Source organism: Ovis canadensis, chromosome 17, assembly GCF_042477335.2.
Source record: "Ovis canadensis isolate MfBH-ARS-UI-01 breed Bighorn chromosome 17, ARS-UI_OviCan_v2, whole genome shotgun sequence".
Lineage (NCBI taxonomy): Eukaryota > Metazoa > Chordata > Mammalia > Artiodactyla > Bovidae > Ovis > Ovis canadensis.
This window is the reverse complement of record NC_091261.1, coordinates 25,760,973-25,788,495: the sequence shown is the minus strand read 5'-3', so window position 1 is coordinate 25,788,495 and position 27,523 is coordinate 25,760,973. Positions and strand designations below refer to the sequence as shown.

At 39.4% G+C, this 27,523-nt stretch overlaps 1 protein-coding gene across 5 annotated transcripts in view; it reads right to left on the bottom strand.

The window, feature by feature from the left end:
* INPP4B (inositol polyphosphate-4-phosphatase type II B) overlaps nt 1–27,523 on the bottom strand; it is an 883,288-nt gene that overhangs the window by 396,028 nt on the left and 459,737 nt on the right. For all 5 annotated transcript variants that reach the window (XM_069556830.1, XM_069556833.1, XM_069556829.1 and 2 more), the window contains one exon: nt 27,375–27,419. In XM_069556830.1, the coding sequence (XP_069412931.1) occupies nt 27,375–27,419 (45 nt within the window). The remainder of the gene's footprint in view (nt 1–27,374; nt 27,420–27,523) is intronic.

The following is a 27,523-nucleotide window of genomic DNA, read 5'->3' as shown; positions in this document are numbered from 1 at the left end:
ATTTAAAAGCATTCTCAGAGTCCAAAATGTTTAAAATATACAAGATGTTGATAGTTTGGGATTCAAACGTGCTTGTGTCCACTGAATTAACTGTTTTATTTTTTAAAGTAAAGGGAGGAAAAATCATATGAAAGCAATGATTTTTTTTAAAAAAAAGAAATTGCCCTTTTAAACTTTTCTTTAGAAAAAACATAAATAAAAGAACTACAAGTGACTATTTTTCCTGTTAACTTGGCTATAGACTGGCAACGTGAGGCTGCACTTCACACCGTCAGTGCTGGTGGGTGAGACGCTCACAGGTGTCTCCAGCTCAGATTTGTGCAGGGCCCAGACAGCTCTCACTCTGCTGGAAGGGAATCTCAGTAGAGGTGTAGTGATAAAAACAAAGGGCGCTTCAGTTTCTCTGCAGAGGGCTAGGCAACAAGCAACAGGAAACCTATGCTGTGTCAAAAGCCGGGCCTTCCATCGAAATTCATTGCCTGAAGAAATAAAAGCCCACTGTGGCTTCATTTGAGGATTTGTCCAAAGCTTGAAATTCCAGTCACTGTGTAAGTTAAAACCATAGATCTGTGACTAAATTTGGCCTAAGGACCAGAAGTTGCCAACCCCAGTCTACTTGCTTAAGCTACTGTTTAGGTTCTTAGAGAGAAAGTTCAGATCATCTATTAGCTCCTATGATTTCTCTACTATCCAAGAATCCTGAAGCTAAAGGGCAAGGGTTTCTGGGTTCTTGATGGAGTAATAGTCTGTCCATCCCAAAATACTGTTCGTTTGTTTGTGTGTATGTATCTTTATAAAATATCCACTTTGTTTCATTCAGTCATCATTTTTAAATCAAGTCAAGTCTTCTGAGTCACTACATCCGTTCTAGCCAACACGGGCTGGAAGCTGAAAAAATGTCTCCTGACTCTTGTCTCAGAGAACTCAGTCCCAGAAATTATCCATCTGAAGTAGAACACAATTGTCAGTTCAGGTGCCTTTGAATTCGGCAGCACTGGCCAAATCCTAGCTGTCCTCAGACGTGCACTGGGTAATCAGAGGTGCCTGCCACAGGCTTTCACAAGGGCAATGGCCTGAGCCACTGGGGCAGTGCCAGTTCAAGGTCAACTCCAAGCAACTGTCTCTTTCCCCTAAGAACTTTCTTCTGTGAAGTCAGGTCATTGTTCTTGCCCCATTCCATTTCATCTCTCTTCTTGCCATTCAGTGTTAAGCAGATGTTAAGCAATGTTAAGCATCAAGCAGAGTTTATCCTCTGCCCTCTAGAACAAAGCAACAGCCGCAAGCAGAGGAGTGGGCTTTGACAAGAGTGCACGCAACTCTACAATCCTGTTCTTAAATTAGCCAAAGGAAGCTTAGGCTTCGAGGAGAAACCACACAGGAGAGCAAATAGAGAATGAAGACATGTTTTTTGTTTGTTTGTTTAACTCAGGATAAAATTGTATTTGAACCAGGATCTGGCCTAAGGAATTATGTGACTTTGGATAAATTACTCTCTTTCAGCCTCTATTGTCTAAACTGTAAAACAGAAGTCAAAGGACAGATTTCAAAGAGTTGTTGTAAAGATTATATGATGTAATATATGTAGAATGCTAGGCACATAACAGGTCCTTTTTAATTAAGATTAATATGATTATAGACTCTTTGTGACCCCATGGATTGTACAGTCCATGGAATTTCCAAGCCAGAATATTGGAGTGGGTAGCCGTTCCCTTCTCCAGGGGATCTTCCCAACCCAGGGGTCAAACCCAGGTCTCCCACATTGCAGGTGGGATTGTTTACCAGCTGAGCCACCAGGGAAGCCTAAGAATACTGGAGTGTGTAAACTATCCCTTGTCTAGCAGATCTTCCTGACCCAGGAATCGAACCAAGGTCTCCTGCATTGCAGATGGATTCTTTACCAGCCAAGCTACCAAGATTAATATGAATAAAGTTATATGCTGACACAAAAATGGATTGTATCTATTCAGTATTCTTATAATAATTAAATTCTCAAGATATTCCAAGTTGGTTCTGATTTGATATAACTTTATTCTTTTGTCAATACATTTATTTCACATATCTGTGATATTTTGGTACCTTCTTGTTTCCACATAAACACAAAATAAAATGTATACTCCTTACTGGATCATCTGTTATTTTCAGAAACCATAGTTATCATGAATATATTGCCTTCTGTGAAACCAGATGTGCATTTATACTTGTTCATTTCCCCTCTGATGAGGCACTTCCAAATGAGAAGCCAAAAAAAGCAGAAAATTTTTATTTATTTTCTGGCTGCCCTCAAAGGTACTACATGTAAATGGTAAACTCATTTTCTAAGCATGGATTTGTCTGGGAGGTTATAGTGTCCCTTTACTTAGAGACAGCTGGTCCACAGGGAGGCATTGTCTTAATAACTGAGATGTCCCAAGGGGTCATGGGAAGACCTGCTCCTCTGTTCTGTGTATTCCTTCATCAAGAAAGGAAGACTGAATGCTTATAAAGCTTCTTTTTCTTGCAATTAAAAATAAATGGTACAGCTCAAACCCAATATAGCCTGATGGAAACAAATCTTCTTCTCTGATGAAAGCTCATTTCTTATACACTGCCTCCCTCCCCTGACTCTTCACAGGGAAAAAGGAAGAGATCCTTTGTTTTGTCCCTCGTCCCTCAAGGGACCAAACAAACAAACAAACAAAACAAAGCCAGGGTACAGAGGATAGGGGGCATCTTGAAGAGAAAAGTGGCCTTATCCAAACAGGGATCTAGGGAAATAACCATCTAGCTCCAGGTTTCATCAATAGCACTGTTTGTATTTTCCCATTCTGCAGAGAATCGGTCATTTCCCTAAGGCTGTGGCCTCTTGCTGCCAAGAAGGCAGTGTTCTATTTACTTCTCAAATTCTTAGAGTTTGGTCAGCTTTCTCAAAAATGTCACATATATATATATATGTTCCTTGTTCCTTGTAGGCCAGAAAATTAAATACCATTTATCTATCAACTGATATGCCACTTTGGGATATGTGTCCAGTCCAATAAATCACCGGACTTCTTTCCATGGTTTCACAGTTACCATTCCATGCCAGTGAGCCCCTCTAGATTAAATGAATTTGCACATACATTAAGAGATCTCTGTAACATTTTAAAAGCTTAATAGCCCCTCTAATTACTTAGCCAGTACAATATGCTTTCCTGTTCTTGGTTTCTTCTGCATTTCTGTTCTTTATTCTTCCTTCCTCTCAGGAATTTTAAGACAACAATTTTCTGAAGACTAGGATGTCAGCCTCTGTAGTTCAGATCTCCTGAGTGGATTCAGAAGACAACACTGCTTGTTTCCTGGTCACTGCATTCCATGATAATCAATTGTCTGCTGTAAGATGGCAGAAAGTGTAGTGCTGAGCGTGTTGCTCAGCCGTGTCCAACTCTTTGTGACCCCCATGCACTGTGGCTCGCCAGGCTCCTCTGTCCCTGGGAGTTCCCAGGCAAGAATATTGGAGTGGGTTGCCATTTCCTCCTCCAGAGGATCTTCCAGACCCAGGGACTGAACCCGCATCTCTTGTCTCTGCTGCATTGCAGGTGGATTCTTCACTGCTGAGCCATCGCAGAAGGCCAGCTCATACTAATATCCATACCGGGAACACGTGTTGGGAACATACTCTTCACTTACGGATATGTTTTTAAGGCTACTCCTTAGAAAACCATGGCTCTATATCATGCTAAGCTGATTTATGCTCATTAATAATATTCTTCTGTGTTTATTCTGTTATTTCCTGTAGAATCTTGAAGAGTCTCTAATTCATTGAGCCTAGCACCACATCTTGCCCTCACTGTTCATTTTAGTTTATTTTCAGCTGATAGAGCCTACTTTGTAACTTTTCTCATTTGGTATTGTTTTTCTTATTTGTGTTCTCTTCCGCTTTCTCCAATGTCTGCTGTGTGCTCTCTTCTCTTCTGTTCCAGATGATGTCTTTGCTAACCTATGTTTCTCGCATCACTCTGAAAGATGAGGTTATCAAAATCATCACTTGTATATTTATTAGGCTTGGAACTACTGGGGTCAGAAATACATCTCTCTTAACAAACTACAGCATCTCCCTTCCGTTAAGAAAGCATTTTTTTAAGTCTTCATAAAAGTAAAACAAAAATGTGCACCTTTGCTCTAAACTGCAGTGTGGGAGATTTTAATTCACACACACTTCTCTAAAGAGCATGTGAACTACGCATACCTACCTATATAAGAAATATTTGTTGGGAAAATTGAAGGACTGTGTAAAAATTGGACTATTAGATCAGAAAATTTGGATTTATTTTTCTTTCTCCCACCCCACCTCCCCCCCGCCTTCGTTTTCTTTGCCTTTGTCTTTTAAGATACTGAGTTCAAAATATTAATGTTTCTAATTGAAAATTAGGATCTCACTTTCCAGGGAGGATAATTATACCCACGTAACTTGAACTAACAATATTAATATTAGGTTTCTAGAAAATTAGAGGGCAAAAAAGCAGCTCAGTGTTTAAGGTTGAAAGATAAGAAATCAATCCAAGGAATCAATACACACACACACAAACTAAATAAATAAGGAAACTAATAAATAAAGGCATCCTCATGAAAGGATTCCTTAGACATACTGAAATAATCCTAGAATTTTCGCCCCTATACTACATCAATGAAATGCTCATACAGGGAATTCCTTGGCTGTCCAGTGGTTAGGACTCAGTACTCCCACCGCAGGGGGCATGGTTTGAACCCTAGTCATGAACTAAGATCCCAGTAGCCAAGCAGTGCAACCAAAAAAAAGAAAACAAAATGCTAATATAATACAAATTTTAAGGTTTTTCGTAACTAAGACAATAAAGGAAGCATGCAGAGAAGATGAGGGTGGGCGGCAGAAAACACAATTTATGGTACACTTTTTACGGAGCAGGTGGCATTGGGCTTAAACTTTGCTTGTGTTAGCTGGAGTCCAGGACAATAATATGCCTATTGACACTTCATGATTCCATTAGTTCCGTATCCACATTTTTGACTAATTAGTCAGATTTGTAGATCATGAAGACTCGTTAGTTGTTATTTATTTTTTACCCATAGCTCAGTAGCCTGAGTTAATTGATTGTTAATGACATCATTCCGCTCTGTCTGGTCCTTTGTTCATTGGTGATTTAGCTTTGTAACAAGAATTTTAAGACGACCAACACTTTGACAGTAGAATCCAAATAAAGCTTGAGGAAACGCTGAGACTAATGCCGTAGAGAGGAAGCAGATGACAGAGTTACTGAGGAATACAGGTAATAATTTGCATGAGGGAATTGAAGAGGTTTTGTTATAGAAGTTTTGCCTCAGAATTCTTGCTACACTGAGATTTGAGTGTAGCTTCTAAATTATGTTACAACTGACTCACTTGTATATTTAACAAAAGCCAGATTCAGATTGTTGAGAAACAGATCCTGAAATCAAATTTGTTACTTTTTCCCTGTAAGAGAACAACATGAAAATACACCACTATATATGTATCTGTGCATTAAATAAAAACATATTAGCCTGAACTAAAAAATGGCCAAGAAGATGAAATTCACTTCTACAGTTGGGAATATTATACTAAAATAAACTAACCACTCAATTCTAGTTCTTAATTTAAGTATCACTGAAGAATCCGTAGAGAAAGAAAAGAGTAACCTCTGCCTGGAACAATGTGCTCTTGAGAAATGCTCTTTGATTCTGCTCTGGAGCAAGGAAGATGCCAGCTGTACAGAAGACAGTGTATTTGCATATGAAAAGAGCAAATCTGGTTCAAATCACTGCTGTCAGTATCAAAAGACTCTCAAACTCCAGTCTGTCCCCAGCTCCCCCGGTTTCTCTCATGTATTTTTCCTGTTTTCATGAATAGCACCTAGATGGCTGAGACTCTGTCCTCAAGAACTGAATTAAAAACAAGTCTGTGCTTGTATCTCTTCTGATTTTGATCTCCCATGCTATATGATGTCAACCCCAAACTGGCCTGGTATCATTGCCTAATAGTTTGCTCAGACTTGGCTCATAGTATCTAACCTCCAAATTCCCGTTCCATGTCAGATACAAGGGCTTGCAGCTTTCTGCTGCTCTTTTCAGCGCGAATATATGTGCCGCTTAAGAAGGGATGAAGATGTTATTCTGAGAATAGAGGCAGGTCCCCCTGAATACTAAGAGAAAGACTGTGAGTCAGTTCATGGAAATCTGTAGTGTTACAGCTAGGGTCACAGAACGGGAAGAAACACAGGGAACAACCTTAAATTTTTAACTCGTCCAGGGACCAAGACGACAGTATTTTTCCAGAACTGCCATAGCAGCCCTAGGGTTCCGGTTCAGGAAAGCATCAAGCCCACCCATGGATCCCGCAGTGTACATGGTGAGTGGAGAGGGGCTGCTTCCTTGATTCACCTCTGAACCAAAACACGAAGCCAGAGTGGCTAGTGGAGACGGGTAATTACAGGAAGAATGGCAGAAAATCCAGAGCCTGAGTTGCCAAACTTGGATGTCTAAGAGAAGTGTGCCCAAAGCTCCTAAATTCTAACTGAGGACACAGAATGATGTCCAGAGGAATTTGAAAGTCTGAAGAAGAAAAAAGGAAATTGCCATCTGGGAATATTGCCTTCAGGGGTTGACTGTCCCCTGAGAAAATCTGAGGTCCATTTGTTTGGGCAGGAAGTAGCAAGCAGAGGAAAGCAGTTGTTGAACCTGGATGATTTCACGCACAAAACACTGACTCACCATCTGGGTTTCACTAAATCCTGCATGAGGCAATTTTTAGACATGCTTTCCTGAACCAAAATGCTACAGAAAATACATTGTATATACTGTACCCCAGGGCTTGAGGTTTATTTTATTTTTTTTATAAAAGGACATCATTGATTTATTTATTTGGCTGCCCTGGGTGTTAAATTGCAGCACTCAGAATCTTTAGTTGCGGGATCTAATTCGCTGACCAGAGATGGAACCAGGGCCCTTTGCATTGGGGGCAGGGAGTCACTGAACCACCAGGGAAGTCTCAAAGGCTTAAGGTTTAGAAGGTGAAATTTAAGTTAAGGTAATTTTAAAATTTTGAGTAATATTTTTCTCACAAATGTATTGGACTTAGTAGTTAGATGTGGGATTAATAGCTTATGGAACTTCCTGTAATGCCAAATATTTGACAAGTAGATTTAAAGTATTAAATCAGAGCCAGACAAGGGTAGATTAGGAAACAAGGAAGGGAAAGGAGGAGTGATGGGAATAGATGGTAATGAACCTCTCATTGTATCGTCTATCTAGAACATCCTTTGTGGAGGGGCAAGTCATCAGTCTCGTCTTTCTTGAGTTCCTTACATCAAGCATAGGTGTGATTCTCTTGTAGACAAAAGAAAAGCTAAATATTCATGTTGAATATGGAGATTTAAGAGGGTCAGTTCTCCCATCATAAGATGGTTGACTCACAGGAAATAACACAAGCTTGGTACAGATAAGCTACAGCTGGAAATGGCTAGTGAACCAGGGGACATGGCACAAAGAGGAGGAAGACAGTGGATCTGAGCGTGAGAAATCAAACGTGGGCTAGCTTGAGGGCAGAAAGCGTCTAGTTATTTGGAGCAAAATCCACAAGTTCAACACTATGTGGAAATAGCCCAGATCAGAAAGCTTGAGAGTGGGAGAGAGTGGTTCTGAGAATCAGAGTTTGAAGGAAACGGAGAGCACACTTTTCAGAATATTTGGGATCTTCAAGTAGAGCCTCAAGCTCAGCGGAGTGCCTGTGTGTTGCATGTAGAACGCTTCAAAGCCCTAGCTATACAGGAAGTTTCAGAACAAAGGAGCCATTGTTTACCTTACTCCAACTAAATTAGAGAATAACCACCTTCTCAGGGAGAAGGCGATGGCAACCCACTCCAGTACTCTTGCCTGGAAAATCCCATGGGAGGAGCTTGGTAGGCTGCAGTCCATCAGGTTGCTAAGAGTCGGACATGACTGAGCGGCTTCACTTTCACTTTTCACTTTCATGTATTGGAGAAGGAAATGGCAACCCACTCCAGTGTTCTTGCCTGGAGAATCCCAGGGATGGGGGAGCCTGGTGGGCTGCCATCTGTGGGGTCGCACAGAGTTGGACACGACTGAAGTGACTTAGCAGCAGCAGCAATTTCAAAACACAGGTGGGACTAGATAAGATAAGACTATGAGACACCTTCTGTTTGAAGGTCTCCTTGGCAGTTCTTTCTTGCTCTGTGTGAAAGTGAAAGTGTTAATTTCTCAGCCGTGTTCGACTATTTGTGACCCCATGGACTATAGCCCAACAGGCTCCTCTCTCTGTCCATGGGATTCTCCAGGAAAGAATACTGGAGTGGGTAGCCAGTCCCTTCTGCAGGGGATCTTCCCGACCCAGGGATCAAACCAGGGTCTCCTGCATTCTTGCTCTGGGCAGTACATGGTCAAAGGCTCAGGGTCATAGACCTCAGTGCTGACCAAAGGACTTTGGATTTGTTATGGAATCTCAGTATTCTCATCAGGAAATAAGGACAATAAATTACAGTTATTCTCACTGGGTGCTTGTGAAGATCTAATTAAATATATAGGGCAAAAAGATACATTAATTTCCTAATGATGTATTAATAATGTGCTTCTTCCTTTCATGTTTCATAGCTCAAATACTCTGTGAAATAAGAATGACTATATACAACTTACTTACAGATAAGGACTCACATTTTCAGAGAAGGTAAGGGATTAACCCAGAATAGAAATTTTAAGATATCACTTCAGCAATAATTTATACCCCTGGCACCATTCTTAGTGCTTTAAGTACACTACCTCATTTAATTCACAGAATAGCTCAGGAAAGATGAATTTTTCAGAACTGCACAGGAAGCCAGTAGCAGAATCAGGATTCAAATGTGCTCAGAAAGGCAGCCCAGCTCATGTTCTCAAATGCTGCCTTGGACTGCCTCCATTCAAGCTCACACATGGTAGGCTCAAATCAAACCTCAGTCCATTTCCGCTACTTAGTTGCCTGTTATACTTCTCGTTATTTGTGCGTGTGTGTGTGTGTGTGTGTGTGTGTGTGTGTGTGTGTTCTTAAGAGCATCTCTCTAGGAAGATGAGGTGGCTCAGATGGTAAAGAATCTGCCTGCAGTACAGCAAACCAGACTTCAATCCCTGGGTCAGGAAGATTCCCTGAAGAAGGGAATGGCTACCCACTCTAGTATTCTGGCCTGGAAAATTCCATAGATAGAGGAGCCTGGCAGTCTACAGTCCATGGGGTGGTAAAGAGTTGAACATGCCTGAGAACAGCTAATACCTTCACAGGGAATGGTTTACTTCTTGATGCTATCATAATACAGGAATCTTGAAGTCACTTTGTGAAGAATTTTGAGCATAAAATCCACACAGAAAGCAACTGTCAACTATCCAGTCTAATTACAGAACCCACTTGATCAACTCAGCCCGTGACTGATTCTTCTGTCGGTTCTCTCTAGATGAACCCCGAGGGCAGTCAGGTTCTGCCCATCTTAATATAACTTGCTAACAACAAAATATCAACAGTTAAATAATTGTCTTCATTGAGAATACTAAAATGAATTGCTTTTTACAAACAGTTGTGTTAGCAACAATTATAAAACATTTCAAGATCATTTCTAAATCTAGAAATTTATTTTATGAAGCAATGTGATTCAAGAAGCAATGGCTTTCAGGCCTACGTTCAGTTCATGGATATTTACTGAATGTCTCAGTGTGCCCAGCATGATTCTAGGTGACAGCCTCATAGCAGTGAACAGGAAAGCAAGTTCCTTGTTATATGGAGCTTAGAGTCTAGCGAGACATAAAGTTAAAAAAATAATAATAATTTAGTGAGAATTTTAAACAGGGTGATTAAATTGAGAGTGTTGGGGGGAGCATGGATCAGGAAAAGCTTCTCTGAGGAGGTGAAATCTGAGTTGAAATCTAAAACATACCAAGAACCAGCTGACTGGGGGAGAACACATGTCCAGACTCAAATGTCTGGCCTGTTTGAGAAGCAAAAAGAAAATGCTCAAGGATGAGAGTGAGGCTGCAGAGTGAACTGGAAGATCAGTGCAGGTAAGGGCCTGCTCCCCAAGATCCATCTAGAGTGTGGTAAGATATTTCAGTTTTATTCTTTTTTTAAAAAAAATTTTATTGGAGTATAGTTAACTTACAATCTCGTGTTAGTTCCAGGTGTACAGCACAGCATAGTGATTTAGTTTTATATGTATGTATATTTCATTATTTTTCAGATTCTTCTCCCATATAGGTTTTTCAGACTGTTGATTAGAATGTCCTGTGCTATATAGTAGGTTCTTATTGATTACGTACTTTATATATATTTGTGTGTGTATGTTAATTCCAAGTTCCTAATTTAGTCCTTCCCTGACTTCCCTCTTTGGCATCCATTAAGTTTGTTACCAAAATCTGTGGGTCGGTTTCTGTTTTGTAAAGAAGTTCATTTATATTATTTTTTAAAAAATGGATTCCAAGTATAAGTGATATCATATGATATTTGTCTTACTGTCGATTTTATTCTAAGTAATTTCACTTAGAAGCCCCTGAAGGGTTTTAACTGGGGAAGTAAAGAAATCACAATTCAATTTTTAAATTATTTATTCTGGCTCTTTCACTAGGAAGAGAGTGTGAAGGGACAAGAGCAGATGTAAGCAGACCCAGGAGGACTTTGGTAACCAGCCCAGGTGAGAGCTGATAGACACTAAGAATTGAATGCTGTCGGCGGCAATGGATAGAGGTGGTCAAATTCCAAACGTATTTTCAGCACAGAAAATACAGGACTTGATGATGGATTTGACATGAGGTTAGGGGAAAAGAAGAATCAAGAAAGAGACTGTGAGGATTTGCATAACCTAATAGATGGTGATATATTTTAAGGAGATGGGTATCTTTGGGGAAATGAAACGTTTGGCAGACAGAAATGGGAATCGAGGTTTTAACTATCTTGAGTTCAAAATATCTCCTAGGAAGTCAAGTGTCTTGAGCAAATGACACTGTGGCATGGAGAGCAAGGATCAAAATTAGAGGAAGGAAGCGCTCCAGGGGGGTGTTAGTTACTCAGTCGTGTCCAACTCTTTGTGACCACAGGCTCCTCTGTCCATGGGATTCTCCAGGCAAGAATACTGGGGTGGGTTGCCATTTCTTTCTCCAAGTCCTCCAGGGACCAGATTCTAAGATCTGATGGTTTACCTCTCAGACACAGAATTAAAGATACAATGAGAAATAGAAAACGTGAGGGAGAATTCTGGTTACAAACCTTGGTCTTAAAGGTGTGTTCCCTTCTCATGCATTTTCCTTGATTTATTTTAGTCCAGGATATTTCTTCCCCTTAACAACAAAACGACTCTTGGTGTCTGAAATAGCCAAAAGCACATTTTCCTTCTTTAATTCCTTGAAAGTCACACAATCCACAGTGACTCAGAGAATGAGCTCTAGAGTGAGCCTGCCTGGATTCAAATCTCAACTCCTCAGGTTCTCCATAATTCAGTTCCAAAATGTAGGTGATAATGGTGCCTAAAAATTAAACTCAACATTTATGATGGTGTTGGACAGGGAAGCCTGGCATGCTGCAGTCCATGGGGTTGCAAAGAGTCGGACACGACTGAGCGACTGAACTGAATGGTGCCTAATCAGAGTTATTATGAGGATTACATGAGATAAAATTGGTGAAGTACCTGGAACATAATAAATATGCAATATGTGTTTGATATCCTTAAAAAACAAGACCTAGATGAGCAAGTGGAGATATTTACTGGCCAGTTGAAAAAGAGAGGAGGAAGATTATCATATTAAGTGGGAAGTAAGACAGAGATCATGATATAACTTAAATGCGGAAACTAAAAAAATGATACAAATGAACTTATTTACAAAAAAAAAATAAAACAGACTCACAGACACAGAAAATGAATTTATGGTTACCAAAGCAGAAAGGAGTGGGGAAGAGATAAATTAGGAGTTTGGAATCAACAGATACACACCACTATATATAAAATGGGTAACCAACAAGGACCTACTGCATAGCACAGAGAACTATACTCAGTATCTTGTAATAACATATAAAGGGAAAGAATCTGAAAGAAGAATATGTATATATATGTATAAATGAATCATTTTGCTGTACACTTGAATGTGATACAACATTGTAAATCAAGTACATTTCAATTAAAAAAGAAAGAAAAAAGAGAAGTGAAGGCAAGAATTACAAATTTTGGAGCTAAAGACCTAGAAGTATCCTTTAAAGCCATGGACTTTGAAGCTGTTTAGAGCAAGAGAGTGTTTCAAGTTTTGTGAATATTAGGGTAACAGTGATACTCTGAATTTGAGCAAGTTTTGATGTGGGAATAACTTGCCTGTTCAAGCTGACTTCTTTCACCGACACCCCCCCAGAGGTGGCAGCCAAGAGCAAAGTCTCTGTCAAGGTCAAGAAGAGGCAATGGAGGAGTAGGGGCTGAGCATGTGCAAAGCTGTGGGCTTTCCTGTACCAGATACAGGAGCTCAGGTAAGTCACTCAACCCCTCTGAGAGTCAATTTCTGCGGCTGTAAAACCGGAAGAGCACCACCAGTGACAACTGCAGAAAGTCAAAGCTCAAGTAAGAGGCATTCAGGAGAAGACTGCTCTGTACAGTGGACATACATGCTCAGTCGTGTCCAGCGCTTTGTGACCCTCTGGGCTGTAGCCCACTAGGCTTCTCTGCCCATGGGATTCTCCAGGCAAGAATACTGGAGTATTTCCTCCACCAGGAGCTCTTCCTGACCCAGGGATTGAACCTGCATTGAAGGAAATGGCACCCCACTCCAGTACTCTTGCCTGGAGAATCCCCGTGGACAGAGGAGCCTGGCAGGCTACAGTCCATGGGGTCGCAAAGAGTCAGACACAACTGAGCGACTTCATTTTCACTTTTCACTTTCATGCACTGGAGAAGGAAATGGCAACCCGCTCCAGTATTCTTGCCTAGAGAATCCCAGGGATGGGAGCCTGGTGGGCTGCCGTCTATGGGGTCACACAGAGTTGGACACGACTTACGTGACTTAGCAGCAGCAGCTCCCTCATTGCAGGTGGATTCTTTACCACTAAGCCATCAGAGAAGCCCAATGGGGAACATGGGGAGGGGCTATTCTTTAATCTCTACCAGGTCTTTTCCCAGGCTTGGTTCCCAGGCAGCCTAGTATATTTGGATGCCATCTGCTCAGCAAGAAGCTGCACTGACACATTGCAGCCACGCAGACGACAGCATCATGGGACCGTGCTCCCTCATAACCTCAGCGGCTTCCTAATGAACAAAGCTGCAGGGCAGTCCTGATTCCTCAATTACCCATAAGTAGCAACAGATGCGGTAAGGTAGACCTGTTCCGATGACCAGCACTTTCAGTGATTAGACAATGGGGTGAAGACAGTAATTAGGTAAACCACACACAAAGATAAATACATGGGATGGAGCATGTTGATCATGCTCGAGAGACAGATAAAGAAGGCAGAATGTGAGCGTGTAAAAAAACCCTCTAATTTAACAAATAATTTGCGAAAGCCAGGTGGAATAATCAATTCCGACCTCCTTAACTAAATGTTCCTGTGGTTTATTATTTAGAAAGAGATGGGAACAGAAGAATAGGTATAGTTGATATAAGTTACAGCAACAAAATTCAGTTAAATGGTACACTCCTGGCAAATAGGAAGTGAGGCCAAAAAAGACATTTGTTCTCTTACGTACTTTTCATTTATTAACTGATGCCATGTATCTCAACCTCCTAAGGGATACCAAGCTAGAATTATGACCAGTGGCAATAAGAACAGCTATGTTTCAGAGGCAACATGCATTAAATCTTGAGTCACCAGAAACCACTACTCACATGACAGTTCTGTTAAGAAGCTCTAATTAAGGGACATCCCTGGTGGTCCAGTGGCTAAGACTCCACGTTCCCAATGCAGGGGCCTGGGTTCGATCCCTGATTAGGGAGCTAGACCCTGCATGCCACAACAAAGACCCAGAGCAGTCAAATACATAAACATTATTATTTTTTTAAATAGAAGCTCAAATTGGTTCATTTTCTCATCCTTTAATCAAATCTCTTATTATTTCAGCAGTAGATAACCTTTTCTGGTCTTCCCTTCCCCCATTCTGAACTTTTAGTAATTGGCTGCAAAGAACATGACTTTTGGAATTAAGAACCTATATTCCTCCACTCCAAGTCCTAAGCCGTTAGGCAAATGACTGACTTCACCTGTGAAAGGGGAATAGTAAGCAGTACCTGGCAGGTCTGTTGTAAGATCAGAGATAAAATGGGAAAAGACACATCGAGGAGATTCCTGTGTCTGTAAGCTCTGCATAGGCAGACGACTGTCAAGGGCACAGCATGGCTACAGATTCTGCTCAGCATGGCTTGAGACTTCTCTGAGTTTCATCTAGTGTAGCCTCAAAGCCAGTAAGACTTAACACCAGGCACTTAGGAGTTCACTGTGTGATAGCAAACTGTCATGCACAAAAATGCAGTGCCAAGACCCCTGTTCAAAAAAGTACTCACTGAGTACGGCAAAGTGATTTATCCAAGGTTATATCCAAAGTAGCAAAGGTTAACCCATCATCAAGGATATTAGTACAGGTATCATTTCAGGTGCTTCTGTATATTAATACATTTAATCCTAACAAAAACTATAGTAGGTAGTTACTGACACCTGTTCCTATTCTACAGAAAAGAAAATAGAGAATCAGAGGCATTGTGTCATCTCTCTAACGCTGCATGGCCAGCTGGTAACAAACACATTGCTAAAAGGCAAGAGCACTTTTCCCGCTCCCATTCAGATCACAGACTGAAATTTGAACCTGGAATGCAAAATCATTGTCTGTTACTCTGGTTGTTGTGCTGATACACTGTTGTTCTGAAAAAAAATCTCTCTTCCAAAGTGCTGCCAGTTACTGGATTCTGTCAAAATTGAGATAGCTCCAAGAAAGATAAGTCAGCCAAATTCTTGTGTCTGTAAGCTCTGCGTAGGTAGGTAATTGTCAGGGGCACAGCATGGCACAGAGCCCATTGTGTCCAGCTCAGCATGGCCTGAACCTTCCCTGAGTTTCACTCTAGCCTAGCTCCAAAGCCAGTGAGACTCAGTTCTTCCTGATACCCAAATACAATTTGCAAGTGATCCAATAATGTTTAAAGACTTGCATTCATTTAGAATTTTAAAACAAGCTTCTAATGTATGTGTGACAATTGTAAAATATAGCAAGAGATTTCTAGAGCCTTAATTTATTTTTAGAGTGGGATTATAAGTAATAAAGAGGAAAATGTAAATGAGCATTAAACTCATCACCTTGGGAAACAACATGTAGGGTGTTTTTTGTTTTTTGTTTTGTGTGTGTGTGTAGTTAGCTACCACCTTCACCTGAATTGTCTCTTGTGTCTCTTCTAAACCAGTAGACAGGGTTATCATTACCATCTTTCTAAATTCCATATATATGTGTTATTATACTATATTGGTGTTTTTCTTTCTGGCTTACTTCACTCTGTATAATAGACTCCAGTTTCACCTTTTGGACTCTGTGGGAGAGGGCGAGGGTGGGATGACTTGGGAGAATGGCATTGAAACAGGTATACTATCATATGTGAAACGAATTGCCAGTCCACGTTCGATGCATGATACACTGAGCTCGGAGCTGGTGCACTGGGATGACCCAGAGTGAGTCGATGGGGAGGGAGGTGGGAGAGGGGTTCAGGATGGGGAACACATGTACCCCCATGGCTGATTCATGTCAATGTATGGCAAAATCAATACAATATTGTACAGTAAAAAAATAAATAAATAAAAATAAAAACAAAAAAAAATCTAAACAAGCAGAAATCCTGCTCATCTTCCGGACCTGGTCCAAACGCCACATCCTCTGAAATGTTGTCTCTGATACCACAGTTATAGTTAATCACTGCTTGCTCCATACTCCCATAATTCTTGACTTATGTCTTTGTTTTGCCCTTATCATAATCTGCCTGACCGTATAGTTTGTTTCTATAATATCTCGGAATTTTTTTAGAAATAAGGAGGGAGCATAGCCTAACGGTTAAAAGCTGGAGCTTCAGATTGCACAAAAGTCAACCTGGATCCTGACTCCATCACTCATCTTCCATAAGATCTTTGGGAAGTTGATCACTGGGAATCTTAGATTTTTCATCTTTCCATTGAAGATAATGTGGGAGACTCCTGGGTTCAAGTTACTTTAATTGTTATGTCTAAGTATCTTTTCCTATAAAACAAAGAAGATAATAGAGCATTTATCTTACAAATGGAATTGTGAGAATTAAATAGTATATGTAAATTATTTAGAACAATGTACATTGAATGAACAAGCACCCAGTAAATGTTAGCTATTTTTTTTAATTCCCCTTCATGGATCACAGCCTTGTTGTGGCAAAGGGGCTGTGTAACTCAGTGGAGCTATGAGCCACGCTATGCAGGGAGACCCAGGATGGGTGGATCATCGTCATTGTGGAGACTTCTGACAAAATGTGGTCCACTGGAGGAGGAAATGGCAACCTGCTCCAGTATTCTTGCCAGAATCCCATGAACAGTATGAAAAGGTAAAAAGATATGACACCAGAAGATGAGCGCCCCAGGTCTGAAGGTGTCTAGTATACTACTGGGGAATATAGTAGAGGGCGATTACTAATAGTTCCAGAAAGAATGAAGCAGCTGGGCCAAAGTGGAAATGACGTTCAGTTTTAGATGTGTCTCGTGGCTAAAGTCCAATACTGTAAAGAATCTGGAATGTTAGGGCTATGAATCAAGATAAATTGGATGTGGTCAATCAGGAGATGTCAAGGGTGAACACTGATCAACATCTTAGGAATCAGTGAATTAAAATGGACAGAAACGGGCAAATTTAACTCAGATGACCGTTAGCTACTACTATGGGCAAGAATCCCTTAGAAAAAATGGAGTAACCCTCACAGTCAATAAAAGAATCTGAAATACAGCGCTTGGGTGCAACCTCAAAAATGACAGAATGATCTCAGTTTGTTTCCAAGGGAAACCATGCACCATCGCAGTAAGCTGCCTATGCCCCAAACACTGATGCTGAAGAAGCGGAAGTTGACTGGGTCTATGAAGACCTACAACATCTTCTAGAATTAAAACCAAAAATGATGTCCTTTCCATCATAGGGGATTGGAATGCAAAAGCAGGAAGTCAAGAGATACCTGGAATAACAGACAAGTTTGACCTTGGAGTACAAAATGAAGCAGGACAAAGGCTAACAGAGTTTTAAAGAAAATCCTTAAAAAAATGGGAGTAGCAGACCACTTTATCTGTCCCCTGATCACTTCATGGGAAATAGATGAGGAAACAGTGGAAACAGTGTCAGACTTTATTTTTGGGGGGCTCCAAAATCACTGCAGATGGTGATTGCAGCCATGAAATTAAAAGACACTTACTCCTTGGAAGAAAAGTTATGGCCAACCTAGATAGCATATTCAAAAGCAGAGACATTACTTTGCCAACAAAAGTCCATCTAGCCAAGGCTATGGTTTTTCCTGTGGTCATGTATGGATGTGAGAGTTGGACTGTGAAGAAAGCTGAGTGCCAAAGAATTGATGCTTTTGAACTGTGGTGTTGGAGAAGACTCTTGAGAGTTCCTTGGACTGCAAGGAGATCCAACCAGTCCATTCTGAAGGAGATCAGCCCTGGGATTTCTTTGGAAGGAATGATGCTAAAGCTGAAACTCCAGTACTTTGGCCACCTCATGCGAAGAGTTGACTCATTGGAAAAGACTCTGATGCTGGGAGGGATCGGGGGCAGGAGGAGAAGGGGACGACAGAGGATGAGATGGTTGGATGGCATCACCAACTCAATGGACGCGAGTCTGAGTGAACTCCGGGAGTTGGTGATGGACAGGGAGGCCTGGTGTGCTGCAATTCATGGGGTCACAAAGAGTCAGACATGACTGAGCAACTGAACTGAACTGAACTGAACTGAGAAACCTGTATGCATGTCAAGAAGCAACATCAGAACCAGACATAGAACAACATACTAGTTCAAAACTGGGAAAGGAGTATGACAAGGCTGGATACCTTGCTTATTTAACTTATGTAACCTTGCTTATTTAACTCCTTGCAGAGTACATCATGCAAAACGCCATCCTGGATGAATTACAAACTGGAGTCATGATTGTTGGGAGAATTATCAATAATCTCAGATATGCATGTGGTACCACTTTAATGGCAGAAAGTGAAGAGAAACCAAAGAGCCTCTTGATGAGGATGAAAGAGGAGAGTGAAAAAAGGTGGCTTAAAACTCAACATTCAAAACACTAAGATCATGGCATCTGAGATGTAAGATTTACCTGCCATCACTCCATGGCAAGTAGAAGGGGAAAAAAGTAGAATCAGTGAAACATTTTATTTTCTTGGGCTCCAAAATCACTGTAGATGGTGACTGTAGCCATGAAATTAAAAGGCACTTGCTCCTTTGAAGGAAAGCTAAGACAAACCAAGTCAGCATATTAAAAAGCAGAGACATCACTCTGCCAACAAAGGTCCATATAGTCAAGTTGTGGTTTTTCTTGTAGTCATGTATGGATGTGAGAGCTGAACCATAAAGAAGGCTGAGCGCTGAAGACTCGATGCTTTCAAATTGTGGTGCTAAAGAATACTCTTGGACTTCAAGGAGATCAAACCGATCAATCCTACAGGAAATCAATCCGGAATATTCAATGAAGGGACTGATGCTGAAGCTGAAGTTCCATTATTTTGGCCACCAGATGTGAAGAGCCGACTCATTGGAAAAGATCCTGATACTGGGAAAGATTGAGGGCAGGAGGAGAAAGGGGCAACAGAGGATGAGATGGTTGGATGGCATCACTGACTCAATGGACATGAATTTGAGCAAACTCTGAGAGATAGAGGAAGACAGGGGAGCCTGGTGTGCTATAGTCCACAGGGTCGAAAAGAGTCTGACGTGACTTAGCACCTGAACAACAACACATTTTACAATGTTGTGTTAGTTTTTGCTGTTCAACAAAGTGAATCAGCCATGCTGCTGCTGCTAAGTCACTTCAGTCGTGTCCAACTCTGTGCGACCCCACAGACGGCAGCCCACCAGGCTCCCCCGTCCCTGGGACTCTCCAGGCAAGAACACTGGAGTGGGTTGCCGTTTCCTTCTCCAATGCATGAAAGTGAAAAGTGAAAGTGAAGTCAGTCAGTTGGGTCGGACTCTCTAGCAACCCCATGGACTACAGCCTACCAGGCTCCTCCGTCCATGGGATTTTCCAGGCAAGAGTACTGGAGTGGGGTGCCATTGCCTTCTCCAGAATCAGCCATATATATATATATATATATATATCCCCTTCCTCTTGAGTCTCCCTCCCACCCAACCCTCTGGGTCATCACAGAGCACTTAGTTGACTCCTTATGCTGTACAGCAACTTCCCAGTAGCTTTATCCCCCTCACCTCCCCCACCATATCCACATATATGTTCTCTGTGTCTCTATTCCTGCCTGGCAAATAGGTTCATCTGTGTTTTTCCAGATTCCATATATTAATGCATATGTTAATACATGATATTTGTTCTTCTCTTTCTGACTTACCTCACTCTGTATGCTATTTTTAATGTTATTATCCTGTAGGACTGTGGTAGGAAAAATATAGCATCTTGTTTGCAAAGAGAGAAGCACATGGCGGGTACTCAAAAACCAGTAGCTTTTACTGTGCCCATAATACCTTGTCCTTAGAAGGTGCTCCTCATAACGACTTTTCAATGGAATGCAATGCTTTATAAGGGAAGTATCACAATATAGGAATAAAGAAAATGGCCATGAACTTATAATGAGGCAACAAAATAGAGCAAGTGCATTCTTAACAGTTGCTTCTCTTGCTTGAAAATCATCCTGCAGCTTATATGAAGAGGTAATATTTTATTAATATTTTAATCAATAGATTAAATATAAAAATATACCTCTGTGCTTAGTATTCCCTTAGCTTACCTATAATACCACATAGAAGGTAAAAATACTAAAGATACAGTAAAATCTCCCATTCTCCCATTGGATCTTTTAAAAAGTCAGAGCTTTATGATCATTTATAAAACAAAGATCAGCAGGAGAGGAGAAGTGTGAACACAGGAGAAAACTGGCAAGTTTGCCTTCCTTAATTCTTTTTTTCTTTCCGAGAAACATATAAAACAATGACTGATTTATAGCAATTCATAAACTATGAATGGATCTGACATGCAGGTTAATGAAAGCCTTAGCAAGCTATAAAAGCCACCTCTATAAAGAGATGAGACAGGTTTTGTGCAGCTTGTCAATTTGGGAATATTTTATACACATTTTCAAATTCTGAACACAGAAAACTGATCCCATGACTTACGTGACTTTTTTTTTTTTTCCTAGCTGGGCTGTTAGATATATAGTAGCTATTTATAGAAAACCTAAAATCAGTACATAGAATCACATATATGATCCAAGAGAAGAACAGAGCCTTTAGAATCAGCATTCTCCTTGTCCTTATTGAACGCCACTCTAATATTTGAAGTTACCAACCCAAGGACATCTTGTCTTTGTACCATGACATAATGCTGTGATAGAAATGAATTTTCATCACTGAATTCTAGGCTGTTACACATCATTTACCTGGTCCAGATATATAGTGGGTTGCCTGTCCACAGATCTTTTTTTAAAAAAAATCTCCATTTCCATAGAGAAAACAGAGTTTCTACAAGGGTGTACTTCAGTTTGTTTATTTAGTCACATTATATATGGCAGAACTGACATGGCTTACAGAGTAAATGTGAAATCATTTTCTATAAAGTACTTGGAATCACCGATTTTTCAGTACATACCATGATTTCAAAGGACCAGGAAGTAGATGAATCAAGAAACTTATTTGAGAATACAGATTTTATTTTCTCTTCTAGGAAGACACGACAGCTGGCTTTTTATACATAAATCTGTATAATAATACAAAAGTACTTATTGCATGAACCTGGTATGAGTGTGTATTCTGAATTCAGAGTCTTTATCTTGTCCTGAACCAAACATCTGCTGCTGTCCTGGTCTAGAATGCGATTCCTCCTTTGCTCCCAGTTCGAGCGCTGTTTTCTTCCTTCACAAACTGGCTTTAGTTAAATCTTCTTGGAAGGGAGACCTGGCTGGCTCAAATAGTAGGAATCTGCCTGCAGTGCAGGAGACCTGGACACTATCCCTGGACTGGGAAAATCCCCTGGAGGAGGGCATGGCAAGCCACTCCAGTATTCTTGCCTGGAGAATGCCCATGGACAGAGGAGCTTGGCGGACTACAGCCCATGGGGTTGCAGAGTCAGACACGACTGAGTGACTAAGCACAACACGAGTCTTCCTTGAAAAGCCTTTGACTACTTATCATATTAGTTTAATCTTTCTATATTCTTAGAGACCTTGAAAATTATCTTACCTTTTAAGGATCTTTTTAATGACTTCAGGAGTCTTAGGCTGAACGAAACTAAAACTAGTTTGATCTCTTTAGCTATACTAAGAGTTAATTGAAGGCAAAGAGCAGAATTTTACCCCTTCAAATATGCCCTCTTTTCTTGTTCAGCTTATTTAGGTGTTTATTTAAATAAATGAACAGTTAAGACATTTATATGAGCATGTTGCAGAAACTTTGGAATATTTAATAAAATACCTTAATACTTTCCTCTGGAAAAGCATAACAAAGGAAATGGAAATTTTACCAAGTTGTGAGACCCATGATTAAAGTCTATCGTGCCTGTTCTTCCGATCATTATTTTGTGCACACAGACACAGTTAAATAAGGGTTTTGTTGTAAATGTAGTTTGTTAGCCTGCTTTGACAACTCTTACATTTCCTTGTTGAATAAAATATCCTTTTGACAGATGATTTTTAATGACTACATAGTTTTCCATCTTTAAAATATATGTTTCACTATAAAAAATAAATAACACATGCTGATTGACTCTGAGTTGGGGATGAAGTGGAGTGGCTCAAACTTTGCTTTATCAGTTCTATATTTGAGGTATTAGAAGAAAAGTCAAGAAATGAGATGGGCAAACAGAAATCAAGAGGGTTGTCAGGGAATTTCCCTCATGGGTCAGTGGCTAAGGCTCCATGCTCCCAATGCAAGGGTCCTGGGTTCAAACCCCGGACAGGGAACTAGATCCCAAATGCTGCAACTATTTTAAGATCTGGTGCAGCCAAATAAATGAATAAATATTTTTTAAAAAGAGGATTAGCTATCTGAAAATGCATGATGACACAGGACTACATTGCAGTGGTAACTCTGCATGGTCTATTATTGATTTTCATCTGATATCGTTCTCACTATATTAATAATAAAATTATAAAAATCAATATGGGTTTATTGACTTTAGAGAAAACAGAGATATAAAGCAAGGATCTATTAAATAATTTGAACCTCAAACCTCAAATAATTTGAACCTTATTTTTTGTGCTAATAAAATCTGTAGAAAAGAACTGATGCATTTTTCAATTCAAGAGGAAGAAGTCTCTGGGGGAAAAAAATCATTTTATCATTCTTAAAAGAGAAAACAGCTTCACAAAAGGTGAGGAACTGAACAATCATTTGACATTGAATCCCACCTCTCTCTAACCCTTACTCACTGGAGTCTCAGCAACACCCAAGCACCAGGATTGATCCTATCATCCAGAGGTTCAGTCCAGGTGCAGGTGAGGGAGACTAAAAGAAGCCTGGGAGCAGGAACTCACTGGCTCAGCCCCTCTCTTAACATTGTCCTATTCTGACTCTGACATTCCCAGTTCAGTCGCTCAGTCATGTCCGACTCTTTGCGACCCCATGAATCTGACCTTCTACTGGCCCAATAAACAGTCCTTCACTATTTGCAATTTCCAATTTCACTTCAGGACCAGTTCAGCTCATAACTTGGTTTCATGCCCGATCAAACCAGCAACCTGAGTTCCTACCCTCGAGCCCCAGTCTTCTCATTCTTCCATCCCTATTACCTGCTGCGTAAGTATCTCCTAGTCTGCCCCCTCAGGCTGGGAGAGTCACCTGGATCTTATGTTCAGTATGGACACATTCCAAATCAGCCTCCACACCCTGCCTAAGTCTCTTCAGACCCACAGAGGCCTGCCTCAACTCTCTATGTCCAAGATAGGCCCCAAATAGGCCCTCTGTTCTCCAAACCAACTCCTCCTCCCCCAGGCACAGTCTATAGAGTTTCCCTGTTTCTGCCTACACAAGACTTAATACTTCCTGAGAGTACTTTTTAAGTTTTCTATGCTCCCAGTAAAATTGAGATGAATGAATTACTTGCATTTGTTAGGGATTTCACTCCCTCCACCATGTCGCCATGTTCCTATCATAAGTGACATCAAGGCTGGTGACGTGTGTACAGCGTGTGTTTCAATGTACCCTGCAACTGCTCACTTGGCTTTCATCAGGTATCAGGCATTAGCATGTAAGTTATTTCAAGAATGTGACCTCATGCTGTTAAATGAAAAACACAAGAATCACACGTACATATACACATGCCATCCTCGCCTACAGATTAACATGCATTAGTGACTATTGCCTTGGATTCATGATATATGTGGTGTCCATATAAAAATATGAAAACATTCTTTTAAGTATTCTATTGACTTTGGAGGTAGTAAATGGAGGCATGACAATCAGTGTGATAAGTATAATCAGGGAACTAAACTTAAACAGATCACAGGAATTTCTTTTCTTTCATATCTTTGTCAAATGACTCAATTCTATATATAATTTCCCACAATGGTTTCAAGAAAGAAATGTTATCTGATTGTGAGAAATGACCCCTCTTCATAAATGCCAACTTTGTTGAAAGAAAACAATTTTATTAAACTGTAAACAAAATCTGTATTCTCTTGGATTTTTACTAATTTTTCTCTTTGTGGAAATAAAAAGGGTACCTATATACTTAAGTTAAACGATGAAAGACACATGAAAGCATAGCTATCAGTGTACAGGTGAATTACACAATTTAAATGCAGTCAACCACTAGAAATACTATTGACGATGGGCATGCGATCCTCGTCTTATCAGTACATGTTTATCTTTTACTATCAAGATATTTTTAACCAATCAACTTGCTCAATTGACTAGACATCTCCCACCTGATTAACCTGAATAAAGATATAGCAGTGGAACTTCAATATGATATAATGATTTTATAGACATATAGACAAGACAGAAACAAATCCTTGATGGAAAGTAACTCATACAAAATAATATGACACCTACAAAATTAGTGTGGCTGTTCACAATTTAAAAAGCAAGGCCACTGAAACTCTCAATTTATTTGAATACTTTGGTACAGAATCAAGAATCAAATGTAAGAAAAAATTATTTGGATGGATAAACAACACAGTCCTACTGTATAGCACAGGGAGCTATATTCAATATCCTGAGATAAATTATAATGGAAAAGAATATATTAAAATGTATATGTATACATATATGTGTATGTATAACTGAATCACTTTTCTGTACAGTGGAAATTAACGTGACATTGTAAATCAACTATACTTCAATAAAAGAAAATCTACCTCCAAAAAAATTTTAGTTGGAAAATTAGTTGGAAAAAAGTTTCTTACATCCTTATTCTGTTTCTAGATTTTTTGTAGTAAGATGCTTTGCTTTCTTTCTCATTATTAAATATGCACATTCTTAAACAATGAAAAAATATTTAAGAAAATACTACTGTTTCACTTATTAATTATGAAATGAAGCTATCTATATGATAGGTGAAGTCTTGAATAATTTGTGAGATTAAAAAAAAACTTAAAGAGAAAAACGGTGACAAAAATATACACTAAAACCTACATGGGTTTGGCTGTGATGTCTTTGAAAGAATAGTTTAAAAAAAATCTTCAAGAAATGGTATAGTTAAGGATCTTTTAAGTGCTAAGAAGTATAACAAACAGTTTAGGAAATACATATTCCAGGATCAACAACACAATTCCCTGAAGATTCTAGATAACTTTCTTTTGTTTACTCATCAAGGATTTCCTGCCATATGACAAAATAAAATTACCTGTTGTTAAGAATTCTAGTGTATTTTTTGAATAGATATGAAAAAAGAAAATTAAAGTTTGCTTTTTTAAATGGGAGAAATATTATTATGAATAAATTCTCAGAGCTGCTCACCTCTTAAATCTATGATTCAAGCCAGAAATGTAAGTGATGACAGCATTGTTCCCAAACTTGACTGTACTTTCAAAACAATTAGTATACTCTTTGAAAAAGGTCTTTGAAAAAGACAGGAAACTTTAATTGAAATAGAAGATAGGTATTTGGTCCACGCATTCTGTCTCCATGCTTGACTAATAGCCTCTACTCCGATTACTTCTGCCTAATTCAGATTTCCCCTGTTCTCCAGGATTCAAGCAAGAAAGCTTTCTTTGGGCTTTGAAATATTTCTAATGAGTCTAACAACTCTTCATTTTTCAGAAGTCTTGCTGAAAGGTTGAAAAAAATGAATATATTATCTTAAAAATAAAAGATGAGTAAGTCTCAAGTAACAAGAGTTATAGTTAGTGAGTCAGGAGGTGCCAAGGTCTTTTTTGATACTTGGCTCCCTTTCCAAAAAGTGGATTTTTTCTTTATTTGACAACATCTGAGAATTTTCTAGACAAGTAAATAAATAAATAAATAAAGTATATCTTTGTCAGTGGTTGCCAGGCATTGCCAGAAAGACAGGGATGAACAGGCAGAGCTCAGAGAACTTTTAGGGCAGCGAAGATACTAAGTATGATACTATAATGATGAACACATGTTTACACATTGTCCAAACCCATAGATAATATATAACTGCAAGGATGAACCCTAATGTAAATTATGGACTTACGCAGTCTCAGTCATGTATGACTGTTTGTGACCCCATGGACTATATGTAGCCCATGAGGCTCCTGTGTCCATGGGATTCACCAGACAAGAATACTGGAGTGAGTTACCATTTCCTTTTCCAGGGAATCTGCCTAACCCAGGGACTGAATCCGGGTCTCCTGTTTCTCTTGCATTGGCAGGTGGGTTCTTTACCACTGAGTCACCCAGAAAGCCCCAAACTATTGACTTAGGATGACAATAACCTGTCACTGTGAGTTCATCAACTGTAACAAATGTACCATTCTGGCCGGGGGATGCTGGTAATGGGAGAGGCTATACATATGTAGGGGCAGGGGAGTACCTAGGAAACCTCTATATCTTATGTCCAAATTTGGTATGAACTGCAAACTTTTCAAAAAATAAAACCTATTAGAAAGAGAAAGAAAACAAAAGCAAAAAAATTATGATTGTTTTCTCAATAACTTATGCTTCAAACTGTAATATTTTGAGTGAAAGATGTAAATTTGAAACATTTCATTATATAATAAAAATATATATTCCTAAAATAATTGGAACTTCAAATCACTACAAACTACTACAGAAAGTGGAGATATTGTTTCAACTTGCCCATAACTTCATAAAATATGTATGTATTGACATTCAATGATTTGGATATTAAAATATATCTGGTAAAAATTCATACAAATAAATGTAAAAATATTTGAAACATTTCAAAGTACTTCAGGACAATGAAAGAAGAAAAGTCTAAATAGTTCATAGGAACCATATTTTTACCCCCTTTAAATGCCATCTTGCAACTAATTCCCTAATAGCACTCTGCAGTCATAACCAATTCAAGTTCCTACTCACTAGCTAAGTAATGGACCAGCCTCAGGGTATGCATTTTTTTTAAAACCACTGCTACATAAGCAAAAATTGTTTTTATTGAAGTGTAGTTGATTTACAGTGTTGTAGGGGTACACATTTTTAATTCATCCTTTGAGAAATTTACAAATTTCTACATGCGATAGATTCTTAGAGTTGCTTAAACAAGTTAAAACTTTGAAATAAAATTAAATTCTCAAAGTCAAGGATCTCTCCACAATATCAACATGGAAGAGCAAGGGAATATTTTTGAGTGACCAAAGGGGAGCACAGACCTAGTAAACGTCATAAAGAGGGACAAAGGAAAACTCTACATGAGCCCAGTTAACCTCTCAAGGAGTGAGTAATTAGACACATGGATTTTGAGTAATGATTTGCAACAAACTATATTAGAATGAGTATTGGGCAAAGGACTTGCGGTCAGCAGATCTGATTGACAGACACAAACCCATCACCTCTGAAGTCCTCAGTCCTCGGGTCACAAGCTGACCTGCTCCATAGCTCAGATTTTTCACTTATAAACTGGGGAAAATAACACTTACCTTATAGAATGATTTGTTTTTACAGAATAATATTCATGAAATGCGTAAAAATATATTATAAGTAACAGTGATATCAGTAACATACCTAAAGTTGTAAACTATATGTACAAAAGGCATATTACATTTATAGCTATAAATGAATAAGAATTTCTTACCAAGGATGAATTCCAACTGTGGTTCATTTGGAGTCTTCTGAATGCCTATGAATAATAGGCACAAATTCAGATTGAATATATTTAACTCATCAAAATCATGTGAACATATATAACTCTTACCCTGCCCACAATGTATAAACGCCCACAAG